The following is a 26,696-nucleotide window of genomic DNA, read 5'->3' on the forward strand; positions in this document are numbered from 1 at the left end:
TTTGGTCAGAACTAAGGCTAGCTGGAAAACCTGAATTCGCTTTTCAAAAAAATTGTGATATTGAAGTTTGTTTGTGTTCTGATGTGAAATTAAAATGAGACTTTTCTTTCCTTCTTTCTTGCGGAAAAACAGAGACCCACAGACCCACTCCAGAGTTGTCCAGTGGTTAGGGCAGGCTCTTGCCTGGCATATGGGAAAAGGAGGTTCTGATTCAGACAGAGCAGGACTTGAAACTGGTCTCCCACATAACAGGCAAGTGCCTGAACCACCAAGTTATAATGTTAATCTCTCCTGTTGGAGCTGTTCCACTTTATAGAAATAATTAAATATTCATTCAGCCAGAGGGTGAGAGATGGACTCCACAGTCTGGAAGTTACAGTACTCAGATATGCGAGACCCATGTTCAAATTCTTGCTCCAAACTCAGGCAGACAGAAACCAGGTCTCCCGCATCCCAGATGAGTGCCCTAACTACCGGGCTTTTGGTTATTCTGGTATCTCTCTGGTTTTGAGAAGAAATTCCATCCTGGACCAGAGAAACATTCCAATGAAAGTTTTGTCAAAACCAATGGATTTTAATTAACATTTTCAGTTTTGACATATCATTATTTTCCAACCAAAAACCCCCACAACCCATGTCAAAAAAATTCCCCGTCAGCTCTAGATGGGACCTGAGGGACAGCACTTCCCTTTGCTTCATGTCAGAGAAAGATCCCACACATCCTCCACCAGGAAGAGTGGATAAGAGTTGTGACTCACAGGTTCTGTGGCTGGATCCCCTGCTACTTCCACTGGGACTGGAAGGAAACTGCATCCCCCAAAAGAAGAATTAGCATTCACAAAGTTTCCATTCCCCTAAGCCGGTTGTTCCCATGTTGAGGAACATGGCGCTCTTTTGCAGTTCTTACACATATTTTTCAGTAAAGATTCAACAAGTCATATTGCATCAAAGAAATGTATCATACATTTTCTGGGGACTACAGGGATTTTGCTGATTAGATAATACTTTATGAATATAATGTACACACACTTTCTACTTAGGTGAGAGTACTTAATTATCTGACAGAATCTTAACTCAATTCTCAAACAGCTGTATGAACTCACAAGATTTGGGAATTTTAAAAATGAGTTTCTGTATATTAAAGCGACTGAATGTCGGGCAGATGGCTCATATATCAAATGGTTGTCTGGTGCCATGGGATGTGCAATTCTGCAAAGTGTTAGCTAAATTATTCTCTCTGATTCACGAGAACAATGCCCAGGGCCTTCAATGGAAGCCCTGAAAGAATGTCTGCAGGAAAAGTTTAAGTTCAATGACATTTTAAGTTTACAGCAAATGGAAGACCTTAAGTACTTCTAAGGTACTTATTTAAGTGTGGAATTTGCGTATTATATCAATTGGATTATCTAATTTGTAGTTGCTCAAATACCATTTGGTCAATTTTGAAATCTGTAAAAAGGAATACCATGTTAGGTGGTAAAGACCCTGAAAAATCCATGTTAGATGTCTGGTTTTCCCTATATATCCAGAAGGTGTCATCACTGCTCCACAGAGGTTTGGTAAACAGCATTTATTTTTACCTAGAAGCTAAAATGCTTAGTTTTTAAAGGAAGAGGCTCTCACAATTGACAATGAGCAATACTATGTTCACGTCCTAAACACTCAAGCAGTCTGAAGTAGATTCCATTTAAAATAAGAAAACCACATGTAAATTGGATGATGAACCAGACTATAGCATTGACCTTTCAATTCTTCAAAACTAGACCTGAAGACAAGTATAAAGCACAGCAGACCACTGAGCCTTTGCAGATCTTAATGCAGGATTGGAGCCTTAAGGTGTAATTTTAGAATGAGGGGATGTTATAACACTGTCTGCAGCAAGTCAATGTGTCTGAATTTTCAAGGAGATTTAAAAATACCTTCTCCGGAAGCCACTCATAATAAATTGGGAAACCTAGTATAATTAAATATAATGATGAGCTAATCCTTGGAGGAAAAAATATCTTTGACTGATCCCACCAGGAAAACCTTGATAATCTCACTAAATCCTTTATATTTGCTTTTCTTTATTATCTCTAAAGTCATATGGCAACAGTGGCAGGCATAGCTGTTTAGACCTATTCTTTACACTACAGAGTATCATGTAGGGCTAAAAGGATTTAGGAGCACACACTTACATGTAAACAGGAATATATGTTTTTTAAAGAGTGTATGTAGCTATAGTTAGGGTGTCTCCCCAGCCCAGGAGGTATTAATGCCAAGCCCAGAGTCTGTTCAGGCCCTTTCTTCTGGGTACATTTATTGGTTGCACTGACAACCTTTAGTAACCCCCAAAATAAAACAGTTCAACATAAGCCCAACGGCTTCTTTCCCACTGACTCAGAGGCTCCCTTCTCAGAGCCTCCCTGCCCCATGGCCTACCACAGGAGTCAACTGGTTTCCTGTAAATCCTATCACCCACCCTTCCAGCCTCCATAGGAATCAGATGCTCATCAGTCAGTCACCTCATCCCTTTCTAGCAGGATCTGATAATCCCCTCTACAAAGTCCAAACACCGTTTTTTGAAGTGGCTCTGCTTCTGAACAGAGCTTGCTGGCCTTTGAAGGGAAGACTAGCCTGCTACAACAAACAAATGTATGTTTTACATAATATTGGGCAATACACTTTCTAAATACTTTTGTGAATAGATCACTTTCCCTTCCAGTGTGCACAGAGGTGCATGAGGTAGGATCAATGTCCTCCTAAAATCCTGGCTGTACACTTCTGGGCAAGGAATATTAGTAACTCCCCTACGCAGACTGCAGAAAGAAGTGACTCACAGTCATGCCCAGCTATCTTCCCTCAGTGGATCAGAGATCCCATGCAGTATGCAGCCGCACCAGAGAAAATTAGTCAAAATGTTGACATAAGAATTTAAGAATATAAGAACATAAGACTGGCCATACTGGGTCAGACCGAAGGTCCATCTAGCCCAGTATCCCGTCTTCCAACAGTGGCCAATGCCATGTGCTTCAAAGAGAATTAACAGAACAGGTAATCATCAAGTGATTGATGACCTACCATATGGGGTAGATTCAACCACTCACTCATATGATTAAACCAAGCCCATCAAAAACCAAGCAGAAATTTAAAGAACTACTGCGAAAATTTGTCAAAATGGTTTAGCAATCATTCTAACAGCAAATAAGATTTTCATGGATTTTCATCAAACATTTTCAGATTTTTGAAAAATTGTTCCCAGTTTCACAAACAAGAACATTTTCGTACTGGGAGATCTTGGCAAACCAGTAAAGTGCCTGAAACACTACTGCTTATTGCTAAAAGTAGGCAAGTTAGCAGGCCATAAGTGGGCCTGTGTAGCAGCCTTAGCATGACCGAGTCAGGAGGGGAGGGGGGTTGGGTGCCACAGAAAAGGCAGCTTGACCCCGCGTCCTTTCTGATGAGATCTCTGTTGAAATTGCCGAGATATGCATTTTAGGAAAACAGGAAGCTTGCCTATGTGTGCCCTCAGGGATGTGTCTGTTAGGGCTTCAAGGCATTCAAACTCTGAAAAAAACACATCTGGCTCATTGATGATCAGAAGGAAACCTCTTGCTTAACCTTTGAAATTGCTTGCTTATCAAGTTTTATTTGAGTGATGTGTTATTGTAATACTAATGAATAAATAAGGGAAGAAAGTTTGGGGTAGCTGTACTCTTCAAGGACTCTTCCCTCTGGACACATCTTGTGGTCCCCACCGGCAGATGGAAGATTGGCCATCGGAAGACTGCCGCTGTGCCACTCGAGAGGCACACCCAACTTTGGTAATTATTGAGGGTCGGGGGTGTTTTACTAACCTGTTGCGGACGTGTGTAAGTGCTTGAGACTAAGTAAAGTATATCTTTAAGTGAGAGCACTTTTGTGTTGTCCTGTTTGTGCCAGCCATCTATCTGTCGGACGGCCATGTCTCCCATGATTTATTTCCTGACACCACCTCATACAGCGTAAAGTTACCAGGAGTTTCGGGTTGAAAGAACCCCAGATAACAATTTTGACCAACACAAACCTCCTTTTGTTACCAACATTTTAACCAGCTCTACTTGTTGTTTATTGCTTATATGACAGATCTTCATAAAACTATATTGGGTGTTTCCCCAATTTTTCAAACACTGATTTTTGGGAAGGCCTTCAACTGACATTTGAGAAACCACACTACCCAAAATACAAGATCTAAGAAAAAAAATTAACTTTGGAAAACTCCTTGGATTTAACAAGAACTTTGTGAAATTAAATGAGGAAAGACAATTTGTCTTTGGGCTGATAAATTTAGTAGCTTTGAACCAGTAATCTGGCTGCAATGTGGACAGTACAAAACTGTTACAAAAGATCTATACATAGCAAAATAAATGTATCTGGGTGGGTTTCAAACATATATTTACAAAGAAACACACCTAGCTAATTTGTCAGAAATTACTGAACTTTGCTGCTAGCTGTAACCTATTGTCAAAGATGACTTTCATGTTTACTCTCCCTCAGCCCAATAGTTAGCAAGCACGTTAAGGGTGCAATTGCTTGTAAACTATGACATTTAACAAATCTAAATTTAAAACTTGATATTTTGACCCAAGGAAATGGGCTGCAAACAACTGCAAAAACATTCATTTTTTATCATTCAACCTTCGAGAACCTGTACAGTCACCGTCACATAAAAGATTTTCATTAGAAACTATTATTAAATACAAACCTGCCAACCAAAAGGAAGCCATTTTTGTCCACAATGGAGAACATTCAGCTTCCCCCAACACTTCCTTTAAAGTCCTGTTATGGTGGTAAAAGGGTGTGATGTTTGGAGTCCACTCACAAAACCCCAGCCAGAGTGCTTTTTGCAGAACACTGCTACCAGCTGTGTCAACGTACACCAGCTAAGGACCTGGCCCTTAGGTTAAAAACATAGCTTAGCTCACAAGTAGACATGATTTTTAGCACATTCATCCTTTCTCATTTACACAAAACTCACAAAATCACTACAAATTTGGTCCAAATTACAGGTCTTTCCTCAAGAGTAGATGAAGACTGGAGCAAAAAAAGATGATGCAAACTCAGATGAGCATTACCACCATATCTAGCTATTATTCCCTAGCAATCCAGTTCTGTTAGTTTTATCTCTCATGAAGACCAATTTACACACTCTTTAAACATCTATAAAGAATGGCTGTTAACATTAGGGGTACAAACTGTCAGGGCCGGCTCCAGGGTTTTGGCCGCCCCAAGCAGCCAAAGCCAAAAAAAAAAAAAAACATAGCCGCGGCCGCGATTGCGATCTGCGGCAGCAATTCGGCGGGAGGTCCTTCACTCCGAGCCGGAGTGAGGGACCGTCCGCCGAATTGCCGCCGAATACCTGGACCTGCCGCCCCTCTCCCAAGCGGCCGCCCCAAGCACCTGCTTGAGAAGCTGGTGCCTGGAGCCGGCCCTGCATACTGTAAGACTTCACTACCACACAGATTTTTTTTATGACAAACTTCCAGCTATCTTTAATGGATATATTGAGAATGTTGGCCTATCACATATGCTTTTTACCTGGTTTGAAAATCCACTATGACAAAATGGACTACAGAGGGGGAAAGGACACAGACACCGGAATTTAATATTTTCTAATGGCCCGATTCTGTTCTCAGTTACATCAACTACTAAAAGCATCTATGTGGAGGAACTCACTGGATTCAATGAATTTATTCTAGATATACACCAGAGTAATAGGAGATCAGAGTATGGCAGTAAGTAAATTGCATGGGAATCTCAGAGCAAGTATTCTGTACATTCTATAGACGAGGGTTTAGGTCTCTTAGTCAAGGACTCAGCCTAGTCCACTTGGCCTGCACAGTGCTTTTGACAATTGTTTCAGATGTTCAACAAGAACAGTTCCTTCACCACTTTCAGCAAATTGCTCTCTACGACCTTTTGAAAGATAAAACTCAATAATTATACAATGATAAACTGAAAAAATGGCTAAGGTTCCTACCAGCTGACTGCTAGATCATGGACTTTTAAAGTGCTGCTCAGCCTGTATACTCCAGATTTCAATGGCCGGGTGCATTCCTTGGCACGAGCAAGATAAGGGTTCACTTGAGTATCTATGGGAAATTCTGAATCCTAGGAAAAAAGAGAAGTATTAATTCCTGAGATTACTGCACAAGTTTGTGTAACAAATTATTTATCAATTTATTTTTGCATGTATACAGTTTTGTCTATTTTTTCCATTGCTCACTATTGGTTCTTCAGCATTGCTTCTAGTAAACTGCAGTCAGCCTCCAATCCTGCAAACACTAATGCATGTACTTAAAGCTAAGTACAAGTATGTTTGCAGCATTGGTGTCTATAAATGATAACACTGAGTATACTCAAAGACCTAATTATTTGTTTTTTCAACGCCTGTTCCACGGAGCATATTTCTGAAGCAATGTTAGTTGTTAAAAGTAGCCCAAACTCCATCCTTCTTTAAATCTGAAGACTACACCGCTCAACACAGCAGTACGTTTTCAAAGTATGATGCACATGTACATGCGAATACTGTGAAATATAATGGAAAATGATGACCAAGTTCTGCTGTCATTTATACCCAGGCAATGTTACTGAAGTTTATGCAAGTATATGAATGTAAATAAAAGGAAGAAATTGTTCTCGTCCTTTAATTAAAATAGCCATTTATGAATCTGGTGGTGGCGGCATGTATGGGGTTGAAAAGTGAAATTTGTTAAGCCAGCAGCATAGCAACACAATATAAAATTTAACCAAAATTCTACATGCCATAAATACTAGTTTCATAAACCACAAGGTGAACATCAGAAGAAAACTTATTATGCAACATGTTGTTGTTTAACCAATAGAAATCTTTTTAGTTTGTTTAGCCAGCACTACAGCAAGAAGTTTGATATTGCTAATTTGCTAATTTAAAAACCCTGGATTCAATCTAGGGTTGCCAACTTTCTAATCGCACAAAACCGAACACCCCTGCCTCACCCCTTGCCCCGCCCCTTCTCCGAGGGCCCTCCCCCCACTCGCTCCATCCGCTCTCCCTCCGTCGCTTGCTGTACCCCACGCTCCAGGCTGGGGTACGGTGGGTATGGGCTCTGGATTGGAGGTGTGGACTCGGGGGGGAAGGGATGAGGGGGCTGAGGTGCAAGAGGGGGCTCCAGGCTGGGACATGGGTGGCATGGGCTCTGGGCTGGGGGTGTGGGCTCTGGGGTGGGGTTGGGGATAAGGGGTTTGGAGTGCAGGAGGGGGCTCTGGGCTGTGGCAGGGGGTTGGGATGCAGGGGTGTGTGAAGGCTCTGACTGGGGATGTGAGGTCTGGAATGGGGCCAGGGATGAGGGGTTTGGGGTGCAGGCAGGGGCTCAGGGCTGGGCAGGGGGTTGGGGTGTTGGAGGGCTGCAAGGTGCAGGCTCCGGGAGGGAATTTGTGTGTGGGAGGGGACTCCGGGCTGAGGCAGGGATTGGGGTGCAGGAGGGGGCCTGGGGTCCCAGCAGTGCTTACTGTGGCTCCCAGGAAGCGGCCATCAGGTCCCTGCACCCCCTACGTGTATGGGCGGCCAGGGAGGCTCCGTGCAGGGCCTTTGCTCTCGCAGGCATCATCCCCACAGCTCCCATTGGTCACGGTTCCCAGCCAAAGAGAGCTGTGGAGCCGGCACTCAGGGCAGGCCATGGGTCCGCAGGGACCTGGCGGCCGCTTCCGGGAGCCATGTGGAGCCAGGGCAGGCAGGGAACCTGCCTTAGCCCAAGGCCCACACTGCGCCGCCGACCAGACTTTTAATGACCAGGTCAGCGATGCCGACTGAAGTCACCAGGACCTTTTCGACTGGGCATTCCGGTCAAAAACCGGACATCTGGCAATCCTAATTCAGTCCTGCACTGTAGCAAACTCATTTTCAGACAAATGTGACTTTAAACCTTCCCCAATCTTCAACCAACATTGTCTCCAGTGTAATTTAGAGCTGCATATGGGCTATAATTTGCGCGCTGGCTAAAGCAGTCTTACTTATGCTGTTTACTTTTTACTTACTCCTATTCATTTATTTTTTGGGGAAATTAGGTCATTTATTTTTTAGGCACCAAGGGCCAGATTTGCAAAGGCACGTCAGTGCCTAAAGATGCAGGTAGCTTCTTTTGAAAATCCCAATAGGAGTCTAAGTGGGTTAGGTGCCTGAATCCACTGAAATCAATGGAATTTAGAAACCTAATCTACTCAGACACTTCTATAATTCCCACTAGGCACCTAAATATCTTTGAAAATCTAGCCGTAAGGCCCTGATCCAAAGCCCATTGAAATTAATGGAAAGAATCCAACATCGACCTTAATGGGCTTTCAATCAGATCCTTAAATATAGTGTTATAGATACCTATCTTTCAGCATCCAAGTCTGAACTTTTTGGCAGACATTTAGATTGTATGTGCAATTTGTTATAAAGCAAAGATACCACAGGGATGATAAATACTTAGATTAGACTAATCTGCATTGTATTAGACAACCAGTATGGAATTGTACTATAGAGATGGGCTCAAACTGCTCAACCGGGACTGGATTTCAAATGCCCAAATGTTCCACGGTGTTTAGATTAAGGATTTAGGTCTGACCATCATACAGATGGGACCAGTAGCAAAATTTTAACCTGACACAGATTTCAAACATTCGAAGGGTTAAGATGTGTTGAGCTAGGGATTTTGTCTAAGACCATCCTTAGTAACAAATTTGTTTTTTATACAACTACCAGAAAGATAAAAAAGTATTAATATCTAGTCATCAGAAAAGCATATTTTTCTTAATCTAGGACAATACTGCTAAACAGTGGATATGTCTCTATCTCCATATGGTTTTACAACATCACTTCTCTGATCAATGTAGACTCTTAAAAGTTTTCTAAAGATTAATCAACCAGCTAGAAGTTTTTATTATATGCTCTAATTAGCCTGGCTACATGGGCTTTATTAAAAACAGATTGTCATTTAAGAAGGTCAGGAGAGTACTAATCTTATACAATATACATTAAGGACTTAAAAAAAAGTCCTTGTATCCTTAAAGGAATTCTAAAGATTCAGCTGACTGTACATGTTTGCAACATTCCCAAATACACTGTTGAAAATAAGTTTCATACAGAAGATTAATTTACAGTGTTCTTTAAAATTCCCATCACCCAATCAGATTAAGAATGGAATAGGATCCACACATTATCTGAGCATGCGCAGATAGCAGGGATACGGACATTCTTTTTAGCATTTGCACTAGTTGTTGAACTCAGTCAAGCTTAAATTGAAGGAATAAGCATAGGGCAATTAAAATTCCAAAACTGCAGAATATTAGGAGGATTTTTTAATTCACATTTTAAAACCTCTCTATAATTCATGTTTCTTGCTACAGAGTTCTCTCACCACTTGGTATCCCCTCATGGTCAAGAATGACATTGCTGCTCCTTACTGTACTAGCGCCACCTGTTGACAGTCACTCAGGTGCTGTGGCAGTCTCTCTACAGGGTACCTTACTCACTGAGACAGCCCACCAGACAGATCACAGTCTTTAGTCCACCCCTTTCAGGGTCCCCATTTTCCACACTAAAATCCAAAACTGTCTCTAACAGAAACAAAAGGCCTTCCACCTTCTCTGGGGCTCTTCTTCAGCCCATCCTCAGTTCAATCTGCTGCTGGGTTCAACTACCTCTGTGAAGGGCTTGTCCACTCCTTGGGGCTGGTAGGGGAACACAGTCCCACCCTTGACTCCTGGTTCCAGCCCATGGCCCTGAATTAGGTTGGATCCTTTACCGACAATGCAGTTTTCCCTGAGCCACCTCCTACCTCTTTTCTCCCCTTCTGAATCTCCCAGTCTCTCCCTGGTTAGTCAGCATTTCCCCTAGACCTCTCTGCCTGCTGAGATTTTGACTCTTCTGTTTTAGTCAGCATCTCTCCCAGGCCTCCCTGCTCTTAGCTTCCTTTCTCTGCTCTGGCTTCCCTCTACTGAATCAGGGCCCTGACGACTATTCCCTCCAACTCTTTCTCCCACCTGGACCCCATCAGCACTTAAACCAGGCTATTTATATTCTTCACAGGTGGGATTCATCCTGTAATCAGGATTGGCTTAGCCCCAGGCTCTCCAGCCCAAGGGCAAGTCACCTTGTTACACTTCCTAAATAAGCTCCAACCCTAAAAAGTACCAAGTACAATGAAGTACAGTAGGAACCCTGGATTCTGTTGCCAGCTTGCTGCAAGCCTGATGGGTGATCTTGGGCAAATCATTTCACCGCTGTGTGCCTCACTTTCCCCATCTATAAAATGACCTCCTTTGTAAAGTGCTTTGAGATCTACTGCTGAAAAGCTCATAATAATAATAGCTAGCACTGATAATTATTTATAAAGTAGTTCTTACAAAGGAATGCAACTGATTGTGGGGAAATTACAGTGACCAAGCTGCTTCAGGAACTGAATATGCACAAAGAGGAGGACATCTTCATCTCACAAGAGAGACACTTTTGCCTTCTCATAACTGTTGTTCTTCGAGATGTATTGTTCACGTCCATTCTAATAACGTAGGTGCAGGCTGCCATGTGGCCGAGGAGAATCAGACATCCCCTTGAAGTTGTGGTGGGGGTATTGCCTGAGAGTCTGGATGATGTCTGTTATTGCTTGGAATCGGGACTCCGGCAGGATTGCTCTTGCCTGTACCGAGTCTAATGAATTCTATTCTTTGGGTCAGTGACAGCATTGACTTGTTCACATTGAGGAGGAGTCCTAGTCTCTCAAAGGTAGCTCTGACGAACCGGACATGAGACTCCTCCAGCTCCCTGGAGCGCCCCCACAGCAGCCAGTCGTTGAGATAGGGATACACCTGTACCTGCCTCTTGCGGAGAAAGTCTGCGACCACCGACATGCCCTTGGTGAACACTTGGGAGGCCGTCAATAGATGGAATGGGAGCACAAACCTCAGGAAATGTCTGTGAGCTGGACAGATGACTATATGAAAGTACGCATCTTTCACGTCGAAGGCGGCATACCAGTCTCCCAGATCCAAGAAAGGTATGATCGTGCTCAGGGAGACCATGCGGAACTTCAACTCCACCATGAACTGGTTGAGTCCTCACAGGTCTAGAATGGGTCTGAGACCCCCTTTGCCTTGGGGATAAGGAAGTATCAGGAGTAGAATTTCTTGCCCCTTAGCTCCTGATGAACCTCCTCCACTGCCCCTATGGCAAGAAGCAATTGCACCTCCTGGATAAGGAGTTGCTCGTGAGAAGGGTCCCTGAAGCGGGACGGGGAAGGGGGGGCGGGAGGGAGGGAAGGAGCAGAACTGGAGAAAATATCCCACTTCTACTGTGCAGAGCACCCAACAGTCCAATGTTATTTGTGATCAAGCATGATAGAAGTGGGACAGACTATTCATGGAGCATGGGGAAGGATCCAGAATCACAGCAGATGCACTGTCCTCGGGTTTCCCTTCAAAAGCCTTGTTTGGAGCCCAACAATGGCTTGGTCAGACCCTGGCCCTGCCCTGAAGGTGGGTTTGAAGGCTCGTGCCTGTTATTTTCTGCCAAGTCCTGCCTTGGGTGGGGCTGGTACTGCCGCTTCTGCTGCAGCTGGGGTTTGAAATGCTTGCACTGGGTAGCCGGTGTGTGCATTCCCAATGACTTCATAGTTGCGCTAGAGTCTTTCAGGCTGTGTAGCTTTGAGTCGGTCTGGTCTGAGAACAGCCCTGTGCCCTCAAAGGGAAGGTCCTGCAAGGTGTGTTGAACTTCTGGAGGTAACCCGGACACTTGGAGCCAGGAAGTTCATCTCATCACCACCCCCGAGGAGAGGGTACGGCCAGCTGAATCAGCCGAGTCAAGGGAGGCCTGTAGGGAGGTCCTCACTACTGCCTTCCTCTCCTCGACTATGGTGGAAAATTCCACCCTTGACTCTGCTGGAAGCAATTCCTTATACTTAGACACAGAAGTCCAAGAATGAAAGTTGTATCTTCTGAAGATAGTCTTCTGGTTGCCTATCCTCAGCTGGAGGCCCCTGCAGCATAGATCTTCCCACCAAAGAGATTCATGCATTTAGCTTCCTTAGACTTGGGGGCCGGTGGCTGTTGCCTGACGCCCCTTTTCATTTACCGCCGAGACCACCAGGGAGCAAGGGTGTGTGTCAAGGTTCCTTCCCCACTCTGAACTCTAGGGTACAGATGTGGGGACCTGCATTAGAACCTCTAAGCTTAACTACCAGCTTAGATCTGGTTTTGCTGCCACCACCCAAATTATTTATGAGTCATTTGGGGAACTCTGTCTACCTCCCCCCAGAATATTTCCCTCCCAAGTACTATAACCCTTCCCTGGGTAGCCTTGAGAGACTTTTTCACCAATTTCCTGGTGAACACCAATCCAAACCCTTGGATCTTAAAACAAGGAGAAATTAACCATTCCCCCTCCTTCTCCCCCCCCCAATTGCTGGTGAGTCCAGATCCAACATCCTTGGATCTTAAAACAAGGAAAAATCAATCAAGTTCTTAAAAAGAAGGCTTTTAATTAAAGAAAGAAAGGTAAAAATCATCTCCGTAAAATCAGGATTGAAAATAACTTTACAGGGTAATCAGATTCAAAGAGCCCAGAGGAACCCCTTCTAGCCTTAGGTTCAAAGTTACAGCAAACAGAGGTAAACCCTCTAGCAAAAGGAACATTTACAATTTGAGAAAACAAAGATAAACTAACACGCCTTGCCTGGCTGTTACTTACAAGTTTGAAATATGAGAGACTTGTTCAGAAAGATTTGGAGAGCATGGATTGATGTTCGGTCCCTCTTAGTCCCAAGAGCGAACAACCCCCAAAACAAAAACAAAAGCCTCCCCCCCCCCCACAAGATTTGAAAGTATCTTGTCCCCTTATTGGTCCTTTGGGTCAGATGTCAGACATGTTACCTGAGCTTCTTAACCCTTTACAGGTAAAAGGATTTTGGTGTCTCTGGCCAGGAGGGATTTTATAGTATTGTACACAGGAGGGTTGTTACCCTTCCCTTTATAGTTATGACAGTGTGGGTGCGAGAAGAGGTACTCGCAGCCCTTGGAAGGAACAAAGTACATCCTCTCTATGCCCCTGGTGGTGGGCGGAATGGAGGCTGGAGTCTGCCACAGGGTCTTATTAGTGTTTTGAATGGTCTTTATTAGCGGTAGCACCACCCAGGAAGGATCTTCTGGGGCAAGAATGTCTACCACAGGGTCCTCTGCCTCGACCACTTCCTCCGCCTGCAGGCCCATGTTGCAGGCAATGCAACAGAGCAGGTCTTGGTGTGCCCTGTGGTCAATAGGCAGGGGCCCCGAAGCGGACGTCCATGCTACCACCTCATTGGGCTAGGAAGATGAGGTGGCAAGTGGTGGTACAGGGTCCTCCTGTCCCTCGAGCTGCCTGGGTTGCTCCTGGACTGTATCAGGCTCTGCCACTGGCTCAGCAAAGGTGGCTGTTTCGTGGACTAGCAGCAGGTCCTGAACTGGTTCTGACCTCACCTCTGCAGTCTGAGGGGGTGGCTTGGCAGGGCCGGCTCCAGGGTTTTGGCCGCCCCAAGCAGCCGAACAAAAACAAAACAAAAAAAGCAGCGATCGCAATCTGCGGCAGCAATTCGGCGGGAGGTCCTTCGCTCCGAGCAGGAGTGAGGGACCCTCTGCTGAATTGCCGCCAAACAGCTGGACGTGCCGCCCCTCTCCGGAGTGGCCGCCCCAAGCACTTGCTTGGTAAGCTGGTGCCTGGAGCCGGCCCTGTGGCTTGGAGAGGGCAGCTTCAGCTCTCCGAGGGGCAGGTCTCTCTCTAGGTAACTGGGAAGGGCGGCATCACAAGGTCACAGACCTAGAGCCCCTGGAAGGGATACTATCAGGCCCAGGGTAAGCCCAGGGGTTCTAAAAGGGCCATTGTGTGGGGGGTTGCCACTGTGGCTGCCAGACCACACATGCATCCCTTTGGCGCCTGCCCGACCTGTGCCGACTGCGCCTTGAATAATATGAGTCAGCATCAGACGCTGAAGAGCCCAAGCGCAATGACAAGGGCAGTGCCAAAGCCCCATATGCTGGCCACCGGTGTCATGTGGAAGAGGCAAGGGACCAGTGTCGCGACAATCTTGCCGAGGATTGGTGCCAGCGATCAGCTGCTGGGCTCCGGAGCCACTTGTCGGTACCAGTACTGCAAGGGTGTTGTGGACTGGTGCCGATCTGTCCTCAGTGCCAGGGAGATAGCTCACCGTGTCCCCGGTGCCAGGCGTGTTCCTGCTGGAGTTGGTGTCAGGGAATGATGTTGCGGCGATAGGGATCGGGTCCGCTGCATCGTGGTGGGTTTGCCTCTGGACGGTACCGGTCTCAACAGTACTGGAGACTCGTCCCTAATAACTGGGGGCTGATCTGCAGTCATCTCTATGAGATCTCTTGCGGCTTCAAAAGTGTCCGGGGTGGAGGCTGGCTCCAACACCTCCACCTGGCACTGCCCTGCCTGAGAGTCGCTGTGTGCCAGACTCAACGGTGCCTTCTGGGGCTCCGGAGTCGACAGCACCGACTATTGCTGTCTGGGAGCCAGGTCCTTCCTTATGTGCAGCGATACATCCCCTGGCAGTCCTGCAGCTCTCAGAGGAGAGCGCCCTCTCTCAGTCTTTTTATGTCACTTGTGGGGCACCGAGGAAGTAGAGCGGTGCTGGGCCACTGCTCTCTGTTGCTGTGCCGAGGATCACCAGTGCCGAGGGTCTCTCATACTAGAATGCTTCCTCGGCCCTGAGTCGCGAACCAATGCAGAGCACTCCGCACCGACACGCTTGGCCTGAGCCTTGGCAGTCTGAAGCCGCTGGATGAAGTGGGGATTCCATGAGCAGCTGCTTCAAAGGGAAATCCCGCCACTTTTTCGTCCTAGGTTTAAAAGCCCTGCAGATTTTGCAACGCTCGATCTCATGTGCCTTCCCCAAACACCTCAGGCAACAGTTGGGGGGGTCACCACTTGGTATGGGCTTGTGGCATGTGCTGCAAGACTTAAAGCCCTGGGCTTGTGGCATGTCCCGGAGCCCAAGAAGGGGTTGATGGGATAGGGAAAGATCCCACTCACATACACCTATACTAACAACTATAACTATACTAACAACTACAAAACAAGAAGAACTAGATTAGGTAACTACAGCAAGGGAGCACTTGCAAAGCAAGTGAGGCTGCCACAGATGGTAAGAAGGAACTGATGGGGGGTCGGATCGGCAGGGTCATATATTGAGTGCCATGAAGGTGCCACTCCAGGGGGCTCCCCAGCTGCCACGACAGGAGCTGCTATGGGAAAAAGTTTCCAATGACCGTGCATGCGGTGCACCCGCACCTGATTGGAATCGACTTGAACAAGCATTTGAAGAAGAACAGTCATTTATCAGTATCTCTGAAGCTGTTTTTCCAGAGAAGTACATGTACAAAACTTTAACAACATAGTTTATTTTAAGGATTTCTTCTTTGAGTCAGGCAATGTCTACGCAGTCCCACAGTGCGGACTATGGAGGTGTGAACTGAAGAGAACACCAGGGAGTTCCATTCTAAGTACCCCATGTGGATGTGGTACCTAGCTCACATTAGCATAGTCCTGTCGTTAACAGCGACTAGGTACCAGTTTGCACCAGCAGCATCCATATGGGGCACTTACTGTGCAACTCTTTGGTGCACTTTACAATTCACAGCCCCACAGTCCACCCCTGTAGTTTGAAATGTAGACAAGTCTTTTTAAAGAAACTTTAGATACTACTTTCACAGAGTATTGGATTTTACTCTCTTTAATACACTTTTAAACTGTTTCTTTAAAGAATAAGAATTTGTCCCCTTCTATGCAAGCCCTGTTCACTTATTGGCCTACAATGTCCCCTTTCTTATCTCATTAGAGATATTGTAGCTGCCATTGCAATTAAGCATCGCTGTACTATTTCCGTCCTGAGATTCTGCCATGGCTTAGGCCAGCATCAGCTGGCACAAACTCTTCAGTCAGAGTACATTACTGTGATTAATTTAACTGTTTAAATGCTTCACTCCTTAAGAGTGTGAATCCTGCATTATTCTGGAACATGAAATTCATCCTTAACTATGAAGATCCTATTACACCTCAAGGCCCAGATGGTGTAAATAGCGGTAGCTCCACTGATGTCCAATTTAAATGTGATTTCAGTGGAGCTACCCCAATTTACATTAACTGAAAATCTGGCTCTCTAATATAATCAATCAGACTTACTACTAAGGTAACTACTTTGCGTGGAGTTCAGAATTGGAGCCAGTTTTAGATTCTGCCTAGTGCAGTGACCATTTAGTACTAATCTTTTTGTTTATTAACTTACACAGAATAATACTTAGCTCTTAAATAGTGCCTAACATCAGTAGATCTCAAAGCGCTTCATAATCTTTAATGTATTTATCCTCACAACATCGCTGTAAGGTAGGGAAGTATTATTATCCCGTTTTACAGATGGGGAACTGAGGGACAGAAAGGCTATAATGAATTGCTCACAGTCACATCAGAAGTCCATGGTAAAGAAGGAAATTGAACCAGGTCTCCCCAGTCCTAGGCTAGTGCCCTAACCACCGGTCCATCCTTCCTCAAGTTTCTTCTCCTCTTCAGTTTTCATGATGGGCTAGCTCAGTGTGGAGCTTCTGAATCCTGGTCTACAAAGGAACCCAAACCTGCTCCCTTTGAAGTCACAGTAGTCAACTGAGATCAGGACTGGACCCCAAGGTAATAACAGTTATTTAGCATTGTGAAATAAATACACAATCCTTATACGGAAAGTATCATTCAACAAAAATGTGACAGTCGAACTGTGCTCTCTGATTGGAAGGTGCATGCCAACAAGTTTTGGCAGAGACAGGAGCTCTTCATTGTCTAATCCTCATTCTGTGCTCAAGCACTAAACCTCAGAGCAGTAGGAAATCATCAGTGCACGTCAGCTGAGATGTAGGACACTGAGGATTTCTTGCAAATGCAAACATTGACTGCAAAAATGTACGCTATTTCAATATCAACAATAAGAATTTGACACAAAAGTCAAAGAAATGGAAAAGTTAAGATCCCAAAGCAATGTGTACTTATTATTATGTATTAGTTTTGTTTGCTCTAGCATCCACAATGTGCCAGACATTTGTATTACATTGCACATTAAAGGCCTTACGCTTCTCTCTCCACACTATGTACAAGACAGAATAATGCATTTCCTGACTGTAAAATTAAACATTCTATTACTTTGTCATCAAAGGCGAAGAACACTGACTTCTAAATAGTGAGAGAATGTCCATGACCCTGGCCATTCTGAAAACAATGGCCTTAGTCTCTGCTGATACTGAAAACAATTGACCCCTTCTATAAGCCCAGAGTGTCATTTTACAAGTCAAAGTATCTTTGTTATTTAAAATTACAGTGAAATGGATTGTGTCAGCCAATCGCAATGCCAAGATGATGTCAGATATTACTACTACTAACTCTTATATTGTCATGCCATAGATCTCGAAACATCTTACAAAAGGGAGTAAGTATCATTATCTCCATTTGACAGATAGGGAAACTGAGGCACGGGGAAGTGAAGTAAAATGTCCAAGGTGTCTCAGCAGGTCTATGAGAGTGCCAGAATATAATCCAGGTCTCCCAACTTCCAGTTCAGTGCTCCATCCACTATTTTACAAATGGGAAACTGAGGCATAGAGAGGCTAAGTAATTTGCCCAAGATCACCCAGGAAAGGTATAGCAGAGCTAAGAATTGGACTCACATCTCCTGAGTCCTAGTACAGTGCCTTAACCATCAGACCATCCTTCCTACCAAGATATTAAGATACTTATCTGCTTATTAACCCAATTTACAAATCTCCTGAGGTACCTAAAGGGGTTCTTCCTTCTCTGTCCTGTATCTTTACTGTGGGGACACATTCCCACCTCTGATAGCAGCACTCTTCAGGACAACTTTGTGGCCCTCAGTCAGGATTTTTCTGAGAAAATATTATGGGGCCCTCCCTTACACTAACAGATTTTTCAGGAGTGAGACTCAACAGTAATTTTAGATAGGAAGTTTGAGTACCATCACAGTAAGATTAGTGCAGCTGCCTGAATGCAGAGTCCACCAATTTTTCTGCTGTGTCCTGCTGCTGCCTGGTTTGAATTAATACTTGTTCTAGGGCTTCCACTTCAGATCAGTAACAACCCAGCATGCACAATATGACTCAGAAGTTCCAAAGCACATAAGCACAGGGGCTTTCAAAATACACTGTGTACTCTGGGGATCTACTATGCGGGGAACACCAGAATACAAAGCAGAAATAGGGGCCAGCAGATAGGCTGGCAAACATCTCTGCCAAAACTTATGGAAGACAAATGGTGTGTGAGTGGAATTGATCTAAATCAGTCCCAAAATTAAAGAAAGGTTTGACATAGTGTAAGAGATATGTAAAGTATTAGGAAGTATTGTGCATCTAAATTAGTGCATTCATGTCAAATCTCAGCCTTGTCTATATCAATGCAGCTAAAATGCTAGGATTCTGCTTTGCCAGCTGTTTTAGATGGAAGTCTAAGCAGTCAACTTCACTAGGCAAATGTCAGCAGAGTCAAACCTGTTACCTTGCTTGCAAAATGTGAGCGCATTATTAAGAGGGAGATTGCCAGAAAGCAACTCAGTGACTCAAAAATCTATGTGGTGAGGAGCAGGAATCTATTTCCATTTCAAAAAATCATTTGACAGCTCTGCAACATCAGTTTGTAGCTCTACTTTGAAAATTTCATCTTTCTACATCTGCAATGATATTAGTCACTGACTTGCAATTTCCAAACTTGTAAACACAGATCAGTCATTGAATCATAGAAATGTAGGGCTGGAAGGGACCTCGGGAGATCATCTAGTCCAGCTTCCTGCACTGAGGCAGGACCAAGAAATAGACCATCTATGACAAAGGTTTGTCCAACCGGCTCTTAAAAATCTCCACTGTTGGGGATTCCACAATTAGGGCCGGCTCCAGCTTTTTTGCCGCCCCAAGCGGCAAAGAGAAAAAAACAACAAAAAAAAGCCGCGATCAGCGGCACTTTGGCGGCTGCTCTACCGCGCCGCTTCATTCTTCGGCGGCCGGTCCTTCCCTCTGAGAGGGACTGAGGCACCCACCGCTGAATTGCCACTGAAGACCCGGATGTGCTGCCCCCTTCCATGGGCCGCCCCAAGCACCAGCTTGCTTCGCTGGTGCCTGGAGCCGGCCCTGTCCACAACCCCCCTTGGAAGCCTATTTCAGTACTTAACTATTCTTAGTTAGAAAGCTTTTCCAAATATCTAACCTAAATCTCTCTTGCTGCAGATTAAGCCAATTACTTCTTGTCCTACCTTCAGAGGACATGGAGAATAATTGATCGCCATCCTCTTTATAACAATCCTTAACATAGCTGAAGACTGTTATCAGGTCCTCCCCTCAGTCTTCTTTTCTGATGACTAAACCTGCCCAATTTTTTTAACTTTCCTCATGCTTCTGGTTTTCTGAACCTTTTCTCATTTTTGTTGCTCTCCTCTGAACTCTCTCTAATTTATCTACTTCTTTCCTAAACTGTGGCACACAGAATTGGACACAATACTTCCTTGGAGGCCTCACCAGTGCAGAGCAGAGAGGGACAACTACCTCCCATGTCTTATGTACAGTTCTCCTGTTAATATATGAATATTAGTCTTTTTAACAACTGCAACACATCATTGACTCATATTCAATTTGTAATCCACTCTAACACCCAGATCCTTTTCAGCAGTACTACCACCTAGACAGTTATTCCCCATTTTGTAGTTGTGCTTCTGATTTCTCCTTACTAAGTACAGTACTTTGCATTTATCTTTATTGAATTTCATCTGGTTGATTTCAGACCAATTCTTTAATTTTTCCAGGTCATTTTGAAATAGAATGATGTCCTCCAAAGTGCTTGCAACCCTTCCCGGCTTGATGTCATATACATATTTTATAAGCATATTTTCCACTCCATTATTCAAGTTATTAATGAAAATATTGACTATCACTGAACTCAGGACTGCCCCCTGTGCAACTACATTAAATACACCATCCCAGTTTGATAGGAAGCCATTGATAACTACTCTTTGAGTATGATCTTTCATCCAGTTGTGCAACCACCTTATAGTATTTCATCTAGACCACATTTCCCTGGTTAGTTTATGAGAATATTATGTGGGACTGTGTCAAAAGCCTTACTAAAATCTAGATATATCACATCTACTGCTTCCTCCCTATTCACTAGCAGTAACCCTGTCAAAGCAGGAAATTAGGTTGGTTTGGCATGATTTGTTTTTGACAAATTCATGTTCCTTATAACCCTATTGTCCTCTAGATGGTTACAAACTGTTTATTAATTTCTTCAAGTATTTTTCTAGGTATCAAAGTTAGCCTATAATTCCACAGGTCCTCTTTGTTTCACTTTTTAAAGATAGGTACTATGTTTGCCCTTCTCCAGTCCTCTAGAATCTCACCTGTCCTCCATGAGTTCTTGAAGATAATTGCTAACAGTTCTGAGATTGCTTCATCTAGTTCTTTAAGTACCCTAAGATGAATGTCATCAAGCCCCGCTGACTTGAATACATCTAACTTATCTAACTGTTCTTTAATATGTTCTTTCCCTATTTTGGCTTGCGTTCCTTCCTCTTTGTTCTTAATATTAATTGTGTTGAATATCTAATCACCATTAATCTTTTTAGTCAAAACCGAAGCAAAAAAAAATATATATATATATAATATATATCTCCAAGAGGCATATCATGTGAAAGGCAGATGATTGCTCCTCTGTATCTATCAGTTTATTCATTTTAAAAGGAAATAATGAGATGTTAACAAATGAATGGGGGTAGGGGATGGGAGGGAGAATTGTGAAGCTTAGTTCTTATTATTTATCTACAGTAGATGTCCAAATACCCTCACAAAGTGCTTACTTGTCTGGCTGCCTAACTGTTTTCAGTGTACGAAATATTCTTCTCTTGGCTATCACCAAAAATGAAAAATGAGTATGTATTTTTGTAATTGGAAAAGCACCATTTAGATCAGCTATTTTAACCTTACTCTCACCTGCAGGAAAAGAAAGAAAGGGAGACAAGTGCATCTTCTTTTAAAAAGGGTTGCTCATGTCACTATTTTAGGAAGGTGTTTATATGTTTTGATCGTGCATTTATATTTTGGAGGACACAATAGCCTTTAAAAGAAAAGTTATCTATATACAAGCAAGTCTAGTAGAAAGAATCAGTATTGACTACAGTAACATTGTGAGATCTTCTCCAGAAAAACTGCTTTTGCAGCAAAGAAACATTTAAGATAGGAGCTTCTAGCAGTTTAGAAAGCAGGTTAGGTAGTCACGGTCTGTGATCCACTCACAGAACTGTTTGGAGATTCCTAGATCTTTTCAAACCAGTTCAGCCCCTCTCTAGGATGAATTTAGTGAAGTAAAAATATAATCTTTAGAGGTGTCAATTTGATGTAACATGTTAAAAATGTATCTTCTATTCATGGAATTATATTTTATTTTCTATTGTTTTGAATAGTACTAGAATGCCACATAAAAATGATAGAGACAAGATAGATGAGGCAATATATTTTATTGGACCAACTTCTATTGGCAGAAGAGAAATTTCAAGCTTCACAGAGCTGTTCTTCAGGTGTGGAAAAAATATTCAGTGACATGGCTAAATACAAGCTGGGACAGATGTGTTAACCTCTTATGTTTAACAATGTCACAGGAGACCACTTAATTGCTCACTTCATTTTAACAACTCTGCAGTCATAGGACAAAGGAGGGTTAGTAGGTTACAAATTGTTGTAATAAGCCATAAAAACAGTATCTCTGAGTCCATGATTTTTAGTGTCTAGCAGAGTGATGAATTTAAGTTCCCAAGCTTGTCTTTTGAAGGTGTTGTATAGGTTTCCTTTGAGGATGAGAACTGAGAGGTTATTCCTTCCCCAACTTTTCACAATTTGTAACCTGCTAACCTTTGTCCTACAACTGCAGAGGTGTTAATTGCCCACTTCATTTTAAGTGATCCCTGAAGCAGGAATTAACCCTTTATGCTTAACAATCTGTCCGGACTTGTATTTGGGTGTGACTAAGGCTACAAATCTGTCTCAGATTCGGGCCAGATTGCTAGATTAGGGCCACAGAGGTCATAGATTCTGTGATTTTTCATGACCTCCAGGACATTTGGGCTTGGGCTGTCAGCCCCAGATGGCAGGGCTTGGACTGTCAGTTCCACCTCCCGCCCCCCTGCCAGTGGCAGGGATTGGGCTTCAACCCCACATTGCGGGGCTTGGGCTTCCATGAATTCTTGTTTATTGCCTGCAACCTGTCTGTGACTTTTACTAAAAATAATCGAGAAAAAATCTTAACCCTAGCTGTGACACTCTGATTACTTGCCTCTCTCATATCCTGGGACCAATATGGCTACAATAACCCTACAAACATAAAAATGATTACTTATATTTTCAAAAGGGACTGGTGAGTTAGTGTACTTCTATTTCACTGCTCTACAGCCAAAATGCTTCTGAAATAAATGTAGTCAAACTTTACTAATTCTGGGTCACTGAGAACGAAAATGAGGCTTAAAATTGTTGATTGGCTCTAGTTTTCAAGATATGCTATTGGGTCAGGATATACGACCCTTGACTTGGGAATGGCGGAGGATAAGTGAGTTATAAAGGGAAGGGATCTCAATTTAAACCAGAAATGACTAAAATACATCTTTGACTGGATCTATGAATAAATCTATGACTGGGATTGGACAGTACTTGCTTTTTAGGCAAAACAATGAATGATGCAATCTGAAGCTGGTATTGCATCATACATGATATGAATTGCATCATGTTATTCCTAGAAGTCATGGATGATGCAATCATAACAAAGCTTACATCACTCTGCTGAACAAATTGCCCTATATCAGCTCTAGAAATCATACAGTGTCGCGCTCTCTTATTTGTCAGTGTTTGATTTTGCAAAGGGACATATTTCTGTTTAGCCAAAGTGAGCAGAGATGCCTCGTACTTGTGTGAACAGTGCAGATAACTTCTGCTATGTTTGTGGTGAAGTGACTTTTGCATCATAAAAGCGCAGTATAACCACTATGGTTAAGAAAGTCTATCACCTTTATTTTGGCTGCAAAATTGGAGATCAGGACAAGAGGTGGGCCCCACACATATGCTGCAACACTTGTGCAACAAATCTTCGCCAGTGGTTGAACAGGAAAAGGAAATCTATGCCTTTTGCAGTGCCAATGATTTGGAGAGAGCCAACAGATCACACCAGCAGTTGTTACTTCTGCATGGTGCCTGCAGTTGGGAAAGGTGTGTCAAAGAAGAAAAAGTGGACTGTGCATTATCCAAACATTCCATCAGCTATACGCCCAGTACCCCACGGAGAAGGACTGCCGGTTCCTGATGCACCAGAATCATTCTCACTTGAGTCAAATGAGGAAGAGGAAAAGGATGAAACTTCTGGTCCTGAACCATCAATGTCACAGGACCCACATTTTCTCCCATCCTCCTCCTCTGACCCACACCTCAGAACACAAGTTGAACTGAATGACCTTGTCAGGGATTTGGAACTACCCAAGAGTAAGGCAGAACTGTTGGGCTCCAAACTACAGCAGTGGAATCTCCTGGCAGCTGACGTTAGGGTTTCCATGTTCTGTGACCGTCAAAAGGATCTTGTCCCATTCTTCTTCATGGAAGGTGATCTTGTAGCCTGCAACAACATCGATGGTGTGATGGCTCAACATCGTTCACAATCCAGATGAGTGGAGACTGTTCATTGATTAATCAAAGACGAGTCTTAAAAGTGTTTTACTGCATAATGGCAATGTTTTGCCATCAATTCCATTTGGTCATGCAGTCCATATGAAGGAAACTTATGACAACATGAAACAACTTTTGAGGTGCATAAACTATGACCAACATCAGTGGCAGCTTTGTGGCGATTTGAAGGTTGTTGCTCTCTTGCTTGGTCTGCAGACTGGATACACAAAGTACTGCTGTTTTCTCTGCGAATGGGATAGTCGTGCAAGAGATTCCCACTACATCAAGAAAGATTGGCCACTCCAACAGTCATTGGAGCCTGGGAGGAAAAGTGTTCAGCATCCACCACTTGTTGAATCATGGAAGATTTTGTTACCACCCTTACACATCAAGCTGGGTCTGATGAAGAATTTTGTCAAGGCCACTGACAAAACACAAGCAGCTTTCAAGTACCTCTGTGGAAAATTTCCAAGGTTAAGTGAAGCTAAGATAAAGGAAGGTGTCTTTGTTGGTCCTCAGATTCGTGAACTTCTTTGAGATGATGCATTTGACCATGCACTGCGTGGCAAGGAAAAGACGGCATGGAAAGCCTTCCAGTTAGTGGCAATAAATTTTCTCGGAAACAACAAGGCAGACAACTACAGGTTGTTGGTGGAAAACCTCCTCAAGGCATACAAAAGCCTTGGTTGCAACATGTCACTAAAGATACATTTTTTGCACTCTCATCTAGATTTTTTTCCACCAAACTGCGGAGCAGTGAGCAACGAGCATGGCGAGCGATTTCACCAGGACATTGCAACAATGGAGAAACGATATCAGGGCAAATGGAGCCCATCAATGCTTGCAGACTATTGCTGGACAGTGACAAGAGATGCTCCATTTAATGAATACAGGAGACAAGCCAAGAAGCGCCGAGTAGACACTGAATAGGACTAAACTATGTACATAATAGTTTTTTGCCTTTTGTTTCATAATTAATTTTATTTATATAACCCTTTTGCTGATTTTTAAAGTGTTACATAAACAGGACAGGTGAAATATTATCATGTAAAGCAACCATAAACACATGAAAAGACCTAGGTTTAAAATTTATGATTAAAACTCCACTATCTACACAATATACATAGACAAAGTGTAAAAACTTAAATATCTTAGAAACAGTAGCCAATCAGTTGTTTTAATTGTCATATTTGAATTCAGCACATCAAAATACATAATAAATAGCACATTTTATCTCTGAAGCAGACGACTTCTCAAAAATTGTAGACCAGTGTTTTTGGATGTCCATATTGTGATACCTTAAGAAGTGCTTCAGAAAGTGGTGAACACTTGCCCATGAAAATCAGTACCCTTTAAGGAGTCTCAAATTGGACATCCAAAAGTGAAACACACAAACTCACCAGTCACTTTCTTTAAATTTTCCAGTGGAACAATGCAAAGCAAAACTAAAACATGCCTGACAAATATTTTGTTGGAAAAGGGTCAAGGATGAATAGAAGAGCTTAAGAAACAATACTGGAATCCCAAAATCTGACAATACTCAGAAAGATTAATATTTGTTCTCCTTTGAAGACAACAAGCATTTTCTAAGTAGCTGGTCAGAAAATGGAATTTCCATCTCGTGGAAAATTCTGGCATTTTGAAATTTGTTTTTCTTCTGAATCAGAACAAAATGTTGATATTTCAATAATTTTCAAATTCTGAAAAGAAAATTGATTTGGAAACATCAAAACATTTTGTTTCATTAGTGTCCAAATATTATAATATAATATATTAAAACAATAAATAATAATACATATACCGTATATAGTCGATCATAAGCAGGTTCGTTTATAAGCCGACCCCCCCCAACATGGATAATTAAAATGGAAAACCCGTTCATAAGCCGACCCTATAATTCAAGGGTCAGCAAACTTCAGCTCCCGGGCCATCAGGATAAGCTGCTGGTGGGCCGAGATGGTTTGTTTACCTCAAGCGTCCGCAGGCACGGAGGTAAACCTAAGTAAACAAAGTGTCCCAACCCACCAGCTGCTTACCCTGACGGGCTGGGACAGCAACTGGTGGGGACATTTTTTTTGTGGGGTGGGGGGGGAGAAGCTGGGAGTCAGGGGAGTAACCTCTGTGACCACCCCCGACATGACCCCCATCCCTAGCCCGAGACCCCCACACTCTCCCCAGCCCATCCCTTCCTACCTTAGCTGGGGAGGATGTCTCTGGCCTGGCTGGAGCTGCTCCAGCAGGCTGGGCAGTGAGGTCGCAGCCTGCTCTGGCAAGCCAGACCGAGCGGCGCGGCTGCAGCATGTTCCAGCAGGCTGGGCCGGGCGGCACGGCCGCAGCGTGCTCCAGAGGGCCAGGCAGCACGGCCACAGCCTGCTCTGAGGGGTGGGGCTGAGCGGCACAGCTGCAGCCTGCCAGTCCCGGAGCTGCAGCTGCTTCGGAGGCTGGGGGGAGAGCTGTGTGGCCAGAAGCGGAGAGACTTTTCCCTTGTAGCGCTGCTGGCTGTGCTGCCTCTCCTTGCTTCCTCTGTTGGGGCTGTGTCCCACTTCTCCCTCTCTATACCTGTTCATAAGCTGACCCCCTTCTCTGGTGCTTCCCTTTTTTACTAAAAAAATTTGGCTTATGAACGAGTATATACGGTATATCAAATTATTATAATACAATATAAAAGTCAAAATGGGACAATAAAGTAAAAAATAGTTTTTACCTTATCAAAACAAAATGTTTCAACATTAACAAAATGAAATTTGAAAGCTGAAACTATTCATTCTGACACTTTCCCTTCAAAAACTTTCCTTCAAAACACTTAGATTTTGACAAAACTGCATTTTCCAATAAAAAATGTTCTCTCTCAAATATTTCAACCAGTTCTTTTTACAAACGTTCATCATTATTACTAGTTACTATTATGAAACACACAGTTACTTATGTATGTTTATTAGGGC

The 26,696-nt window shown here is 43.5% G+C and overlaps 1 protein-coding gene across 1 annotated transcript in view; it reads right to left on the minus strand.

The window, feature by feature from the left end:
* The window catches only part of SPAG16 (sperm associated antigen 16), a 774,791-nt gene that overhangs the window by 633,496 nt on the left and 114,599 nt on the right, over positions 1-26,696 (minus strand). Inside the window, exon 10 of the mRNA XM_054044528.1 lies at positions 5,999-6,129. Coding sequence (XP_053900503.1) covers positions 5,999-6,129 — 131 coding nt within the window. The remainder of the gene's footprint in view (positions 1-5,998; positions 6,130-26,696) is intronic.

This window comes from Malaclemys terrapin, chromosome 11, assembly GCF_027887155.1.
Source record: "Malaclemys terrapin pileata isolate rMalTer1 chromosome 11, rMalTer1.hap1, whole genome shotgun sequence".
Taxonomy (NCBI): domain Eukaryota; kingdom Metazoa; phylum Chordata; order Testudines; family Emydidae; genus Malaclemys; species Malaclemys terrapin.